An 8,029-nucleotide genomic window follows, 5' to 3' on the forward strand; every position below is an offset into this window, starting at 1 on the left:
GAATTAGTTAGCAACATACTAAAACAAGCTTTAACTTCGAATAGCATACCGTTCAAACATGCGTACTATTATATGTAAGGCCCATTTCTTTACTTTCCACCATGGAAATTCTGGTTTTTCCTCATCATCAATATGTGAGCAGTCTGGTATTGGCCTTTCAGCGATTTGCCGGCAAATTTCCATCCACAGCGAAAACGTTTCTTTTGTTATAAGATCCAATGGCAGTGTGTACTGGGTTAAGGCGTAGTAAATTTTTAAAATTTGCTTTTGAAGCAACATCGATTGTTCCGATTGATCATTCATTAAGTTAACCATCAGTTGGTAAATCATTGGAAGAAGAAGATTCATTGCTTCATTTAGAGGAACACGCTCTTCTGAGCGCTTGTATTCATACGTCTTTACTAATTGATACATAGTCAGGAGCGCGCCATTCCATCCATTGACATCTAAATAGTTTAAACATGTTTTATTGTACTAAATATACTAGTCATATTATTACAAATTAAGTGTACTCCTGTAGATGTGTATGGTACAGTAATTTAAAATAATTTTACCTGGATTTTGTAGATAAATGCTGATGTTGTCCACTACTTGTGGCCAGCGCCCAGGAAAATCACTTCTGATAATGTGATTTACGCATACTGCTAGCTGAACCCTAAAAATAACACAATTGTTGACAACAGACATCAAAGGAGATTGCAAATTGAAACAAACTTTATTATATCTGGAGCATGTACAATCGCATCCACAATTGATCCGCGTATCATAGCACGATCTTGTTCATGAATTGAGAAAGGTATTGGCTCGCCTGCTTTGGTCTCATGATCAGACCAACTGTTCGTAATTAGATTTTTTAGATAAATCGCCCCTGCTTGACGAACTGGTTGATCAACATTGCTTTGCATAACAATTTGTAATATTGTTGGAACAAATCCAATTATCTTGTGAATCTGTGGAAAAGTGCATTGGAATAAAATTAATATAAACATGCTAAAAGACATGTGTATGAATAGTTGTACATAATCTAAAATTATAAACATTGGGAACGTATTAAAAAAGTTATGTGTATTCCTCGTGGACTGAGAATACAGAGCCCTCGTTGCAAATTCTCAGCACAAGCGATTATTTTGAATTTTGTAGAATGGTACCGGGCGGGTGACGATGTTTTTGCTGTTTTGACCGTATACAACAAAGTTTTAGGGTATTCGGTTAAGTGACAGCCTTATCAGGAGGGGGTTCTAGCTAAAAACACTAATACTAAAATTTCTAAGGAACATATCAGACCCAAATAGTTATAAAAAATTGAGAAAAATAAGTTTGGCGCTGGTTTTTAAGTTAATGCATTCAAATAATTTTAATTTAAAGCGAATCAGAGTACACAGACGAATATTTAGGTCCAGTTAGCATTATTAAACTCAAAACACAAAAGTGCCAAATTTCGCTATGGGGCTGTTGGAACGCCAAATCATGCTCTGGAATTCAGGCATATGCATATCAGGAATAAATCGTCTGGCATCATCTCAATGCCACATACATACGTCATGCCTCATTTTGCTTTCGATACAATATTTGTCTTACTCAAGGGACCAACGATTCCCAAAAGTATCTAGCTTAAGAAAACTCTTAATCCCATTGAATCACTGCAATTACTTTTGAATCACCANCTCACCCATACCCGCCGCCTTGAAATATTTTCCAAACACGTCAAGGCTTCATGCATTAATAGCACTATTAATAACAATTCTAAGATATCGTCCAAAAACATCCAGAATATTTATTTAAAACTTATAAAAATCACGTATGTATGTATATTTATGAAATTCAGTGCTACTTTCACGATAAACAAGAGAGTGTTGTCAAAGCGTTTATTGTGGCATCTCTTTTGCGTTTTTCGCTTTTCTGACAAAGTTACAAATGTCACGCAAAGCGACAAAGTTTTATCTGGCATCAGCTTTAAAAATTTTAAAACAAATATTAAAGATTCAATTTTATTAAGGGTATCTATTTTTGCTAATTGTTCAAGTAAGGTTAAGTTAGTATAGTTTCTTGTATATATCTCCTAGCAGACACATAAAGAATATAAGGATTTATCCCCACCCTACTGGCATCCGCTTTTGACGGGAAAATTGGTTGTCGGCGCGGCAACATTGGTTTGTCAAATTGACATTTGATAAAGAACTGGAAATTTTGATGTCGAGGCTTTAATTACGTGAAAAATAAGCAAAATAATCTTAAATTCTAATCGGTCGAACTTAAACAGCTTATAATTACTCGCAATATTGATAAATATCTGTAGAATTATGTTGACGATCAAATAATTTGGAATTTAAATAGACAAAGCCTATTTTTAGTAAAGAGTGCAAGATTGTAATTGTTTTTATGAATGAAAAGAAAGCAGAAAAAATGGCGCCCGCTGACATGTAAACATGCCCTAAGATAACACATTACGATTTATTTATAAAAAGCCTCAAGTTTCAAGCAAGATATTAGTTTTAAATATAATTTGAACATTTGTTAATAATGATGTCTTGCGCGGGTGAGTACAATCCGTCAGCTGAAGAGCAAAAGCATGAAAAAAATGAAATATGCGAAGATCCCCACGATAGTGGTACTGCTAAAATAATTTCCAATGAACTTCTGCTGGTAGGTGTATGTAGCAGAGTTGAGAATATGGATGAACTGACCTCGCTAGAACGCGAGATTGCCGAAATGCACCATGTGGATCCACCTAAAACTGTGGAGTACCTTGGAGGCGATAACTTAAACTCTAGCAATAGTGATGCCAGTAACCAGGTGTTTTGTAGTGAAAAGGCGTCTCTTCAGAAATCAAAACTGTCAAGCACGCAAATTTTAGATAACATCAATCCTGAAGAAGCCACCAATTTTCCACAAAGTGATCCCGTTAATGAAGGGTCTATTTTACCGGAAGAAAATGAATGTACGGCCTTAGAACATGAAGATTTGATTGCTGTCCTAAAAGGCATTGACGAACACACGAATATTATAAATGTGAAAGTAGAAAAAGACGATGACCAGGACCAGCAATATATCCGGCCGCCATCTATTACAGAAAGTGAGTTGGCTGAAGGAGTAACCATTGAAGGTGAGGGCCAATTTCAAATTATGGAAGTAGTATATGATGAATTAGATGAACATGAGACAATATCAAAAGAAACCGAAGATGCTCGAAATATTCAGGCTTCTTCATCTCAGCGTGTGGTAAATAATGGCGCAAGCGCAATATCACACTTAACGAGTGAAGAAATACGTGCAATGGCCATGGAACAAATTGCCGGTTTGAATGCTCGGGGCGGTGACCGTCAGCGAAAACGCAAGCAAGATATCAAACCCTTGAAAGTGGAAGAAAGCTCCGATTTGGTGAGCTCACTTGGTGCAGATTGGAGTGACGATGACAATGAACTTGCAACGAAAGCTTCATCCGGCTTAGTTAGCTCAAAACAAAGCAATTCTACTTCCGAGATCAAAAATAGAAAAAGTGAACTTGAAAAAGATATAAGCAATCAAGAACGCGAAGGAAAAGAATCAACAAACAAAAACACGGACCTGAATATAGTAAAACTAGAGAAAGTGGAGTCCGATAACTTACATGAAGACACACTTCCGATGGTAGAACCGCTTATAAATGACGAGCCTACTATAAAACCTGTAGTAGGTTTCAAGCGCACACGTATTATAAAACCAAAAATAATATGGGACCCTGACGCACCAGAAACTCAAATTTCATATGCGCAATTCGCACGCAACAGTTCCAAACTAAATTTGGATGCTGAAAGCCCGTCTTCAAAGATAGTATCGCATAAAACATCTGCATCTAAAAATCAACACAACGAGTTGAAAGAAAAGAAATCATCTTTACAACGCCAAAATGATCCTGAAAATAAGCAACATCGGGGATCAGAGCTAAAAGTATGTTCTGGCTCCCCTGCAACAAAGAAAAAGGAAACTAGGTCCTCATCGCCTGCAGGTAACTCTTCAAATCGAAATAAAAATGTCAGTCAAGAAAATACGATGAAAACTCAGTCACCCGTGAAACGGCGATCTCAGACACCTATCATAAATGGAACTGGTAGTGGTGCTGGTTCAAAGAAAAAAAAGTTAAGTGAAATCGACCGTTTAGTAAGCGATGAAGGTGCTGCTAATATGCTACATTCCTTGGAGAGCGAGAGAAGTAAATTAATTGCAGAACAAGGTGTCGATAAGCCACAAAAACATTTAATGCGCAGCCGCGCAGCTACAATTTCAGAAAAGGTATGACTTGTCTGTAACATTTATGTAATTACATGTAATGATTTTTTTGTTAAGATATTGAAGAGAGAATCTACACCAACATCTGGGAAAACAACACCAACATCTGGGAAAACAACACCCACTCCAACCAATAGTGGAGGTACAAGAAACAAGCGTACTTCTAAACAAAAACCATCATCAACTTGGGATTATGTGTATAAACAAAAAGCTAGTGAGGATGCAATGATTATTAGACGACGCTCTAATAGTTCTTATTCGAGCAATGCGTCAGTGCGACGTCTTAGTTTAGATACAGCAATACCGAATGCTCAAAATGTCTCCAAAACAACAGCAACGACAAAAGCTGGGCAACAAAAAATAACACCGACCACGACTACTGGTACAAGCAGTTCGGTAACAAAAACTACCCAAAGGAGTTTGTTAAAAACGTCAAACGAAAATAATAATGCATCTGTTGAAAGTTCTGATGCCAGCATAAGTGCCAAAATATCCGCTGGCAACTCTTTTGAGTTCGCTAAACCTGAATCAAAATCTAACCAAAAAAACAATAGGCGTGTAAAGGGTGTCAGTCATGGTGAAGAATCCTCGACAAATGAAACTAAAAAGCCAACAGTAACACCTGGTACACGAAAAGGCTCCCGTAGCCCAGCCAGCGTCGATGAAAGAGACAAAAACAAGAGCACCGGAGTAAGCGCAAAAGTATCTCCGAAGCAGACGAAAGAGGATTCCCCGGCCGGATCCAATGCTTCAGACGTGGTTGTAAAAAAAGTTGCAAAGGTTGCACAAATAGTGTTCAACACCCAGAAGGCGAAAATTAATTATACATTCACCGCCCAGGTATATTTTATTCTTTTTATTTATTTGAAAATTTACGGACATACCTATTTCCATAATGGACCTAATCTAAGTCGTAATTGAGAAAGCCTTTGGTTAAAAGGAAGCAAAGCTTAGAAAAAATTAAAAATTAGATTTTATCAATTATAAAGTTTTGCTATTTTTTCATACATACATACATATTAGAAGTGGGTCATTAGTAGTATTAGTTACATATTTATGTGAATTATCATGCATTTCAACTTTCTTTCCAGATGTTGAATAAGTTGGTTGATATTTTAGAGAAACTCAGTAAAGATGCAGAATGTAATGCCGTGGTGATCACGACTAACGCTCCTAATTTCTGTCACGGCATCGATTTTACGGATTTAACATTTGGCACATTGGAGAAGCGCAAACTAACAGCAGTATATTTAGCAACGGCGGTTAAGTATGGAAAAAAAATAAAAATAAAGTAACACAAGCAAAAAATGTTTTGAAAACGGAACTTTCTTTAGGAACTATCTAAAGATGTTGGCAACATTCCCAAAGCCATTGGTAGCTGGTGTAAGCGGCAGCAATATTGGATTGGGTGTGACGCAATTACCATTGTTTGACGTAGTAATTGGTAGCGACAAAGGTTCATATGAAACTCCATATGTCAAAATAGGACAAGTCCCCGAAGGATATTGCTTTTGGAATAATTCAACCAAAATCCGTGATAATTATGTAAGCTAGTCAAAATTTTTTGTAATTACATACACATTTCTTATATTACAATATATCACAGAAAACCAAACTTTTTTGGTTGGGAGAGAAATTACATTCAACTGAATCGGCGCTATCTGGATTAGTGCACAAACTTACCGCTTCGNGTACGTACAGTGCCGGTCACTTGAATAGCGTCGTCTTTCGATCCTCAGTATTGATTTTCATTTTATTTATTCATTACATTTTAACGAATTTTCATCAAAATTTCTAACTTTTATAAAAAAAATATTATAAAGTACAAATTTCAAGGGACTAAAACACCATTGATATTTAAAATTTCATTCATATAAAAATAAATATATATGGAAGAAAATACTCAACTCCCGAGGTAAAAAATTGTCAAAAATCAACGCTTGAAATTGGCACGTTATAAAGCTTTTTTGGTGAAAATGTAAAAAAAAAATAAAGTTTGGAAATCTTTTAACAAGGTTATTTTTGTAAAACAAATTAATTTATATTAAATAAACATAAGCAACAACAGTTTACATGGCGAACTTAGCTCAGTGGGTCAGTCAGTGCTGGCTATGGCGGCTGGGGTCGTTGGATCGAATCCCAGTTGAAGAAGTCTGATGAAGAGATGTGATGATCTCCGAAATAGCTATAACTTCTACCAAAAATGTAAATTATGTTTTTTTTTCTATAAAAATTTTCATTAAGAAACGGCTTCAAGCTCAATAAAAAAAATTGTTGGATACAAAAGGGCAACTATCGATTTTGAGGATCAAAAGAGGGATTATAAAGGTAGCCGGCACTGTATATACATGTCCACATAAATTTTGATTTTTATTCAAATTGATTCTTCGCAAACTATATTTTAAATCGTGATGTGTATAAGTTGAACTCTTCTTATCCTACAGTCATATCGATTTATGAAGAAAGCTGTTATCACCAATCATTTAGAAACAATCAATAAGTCTCTGGACGAAGAATTCGAGACCATCATTGAACAGTGGACATCGGCGGAAAGTTATGAAAGTTTCAAAAAGTATTTGGAGAGTGGTCACTTTTAAAATGGTTATGTTTTTACAACGCAATAATTTCTTTATTAATTTGAACTACAAAATTTTATAATACATATATTTTACAAACACAGTGGATTGGCCTATAATTTAAATTACTGTGTATTAACTAAGAATATTTTTTCAGTAGTATGTACATACGTAAAAGTATGTACTCGGATTACATACAAATAAATAAAAATAGGTGTTAATGATTCCCGACATACCGAAGAGCGTTTAGTACATGCTTTGGTAGAAAAGGAAAATTTTTAATTACATATTAATTAGGACATTCGTCAAAAGTATATGAGTATATGAGTCAGAATTTCTGAAACGGGCCACTTCAATTATGTGATATTTTATTTCCAATCAGCAGTGGTATTTTTTCATAGCTATTGACAATGCTAACTTTGATTTTACAAAACAAAATTAAAAATTTCTTATCTATAATATTCAGAAACAAACTCATTAGGATGAAAATCTTTGCACATATTGCGGAACATTTTCTGCGTCAATACGTTTGTACGAAACTCTATGTGGAGGATATTTATTTTATCTTCAAATACAATAAACGAGTTCCTTTGTTTTCTAAATATTATAGATATTTGTTCAATAAATGAATTGAAAAACTATTATTTTAACCGACTTTACAAAAAGGAGAAGGTTATGAATTCGTCGGAATATTTTTTTTTATATACATATGTTACCGCATAACTTTGGACCGCGTTAACCGATTTCTATAATTCTTTTTTTTTTTTGTTAAGGAAAGTTGTTGCCTCACAGGTGTTCCCATGCTAATTTGGTTTAAATCCGATCATTGCATCATGAAGATATTAACGATTATTTAAAATTTTTATTTAAGAATTGAGGTCGTTTTTTTTGCTTAAAAATTACTTGTTTACTTAAATCTACCTCTGTTCATTTTTAACTCTGTCACATGAAAACAAATAAACCGGTGAGGGAACGCTGGTTTCCGACGCATAAAATAAGTCCGAACGCGCTCGTTGAATTGCGCGTCAGCCTTCAACTAAAAATAACGGCTTTGAACGTTGCGATCCTTTTTTTTCTCAACAGAATTTTAAAGAGAGTAAAATTTTGCATATGTGGTTTTTTGCTGTGTTATTTTTATATTTTTACCAACAATTTTATAAAAATGTACACTTAAAAATTATTTTTAA

General features: G+C 34.8%; 2 protein-coding genes across 2 annotated transcripts in view; one reads left to right on the plus strand and one right to left on the minus strand.

Moving 5' to 3' along the window:
- Positions 1-1,016, minus strand: part of msk (importin-7 msk) — a 19,115-nt gene extending 18,099 nt beyond the window's left edge. The window contains exons 1-3 of the mRNA XM_017623532.1: positions 715-1,016; positions 555-655; positions 33-446 (exon numbers count right to left, since the gene is read on the minus strand). Coding sequence (XP_017479021.1) covers positions 33-446; positions 555-655; positions 715-1,001 — 802 coding nt within the window. The 5' untranslated portion in view covers positions 1,002-1,016. The remainder of the gene's footprint in view (positions 1-32; positions 447-554; positions 656-714) is intronic.
- A 1,126-nt stretch (positions 1,017-2,142) lies between these two features.
- On the plus strand, positions 2,143-6,863 carry LOC108368642 (chromodomain Y-like protein). The gene is made up of 7 exons (XM_017623533.1): positions 2,143-2,536; positions 2,648-4,269; positions 4,324-5,106; positions 5,358-5,533; positions 5,601-5,811; positions 5,873-6,004; positions 6,711-6,863. The coding sequence occupies exons 1-7, from the start codon at positions 2,521-2,523 to the stop codon at positions 6,861-6,863; spliced, it is 3,093 nt and encodes a 1,030-aa protein (XP_017479022.1). The 5' UTR covers positions 2,143-2,520.
- The last annotated feature ends 1,166 nt before the right edge of the window (positions 6,864-8,029 follow it).

The sequence above is a fragment of the Rhagoletis zephyria genome, unplaced genomic scaffold, assembly GCF_001687245.7.
Source record: "Rhagoletis zephyria isolate East Lansing unplaced genomic scaffold, Rhagoletis_zephyria_1.1 Rzeph_scaffold_03231, whole genome shotgun sequence".
NCBI lineage: Eukaryota > Metazoa > Arthropoda > Insecta > Diptera > Tephritidae > Rhagoletis > Rhagoletis zephyria.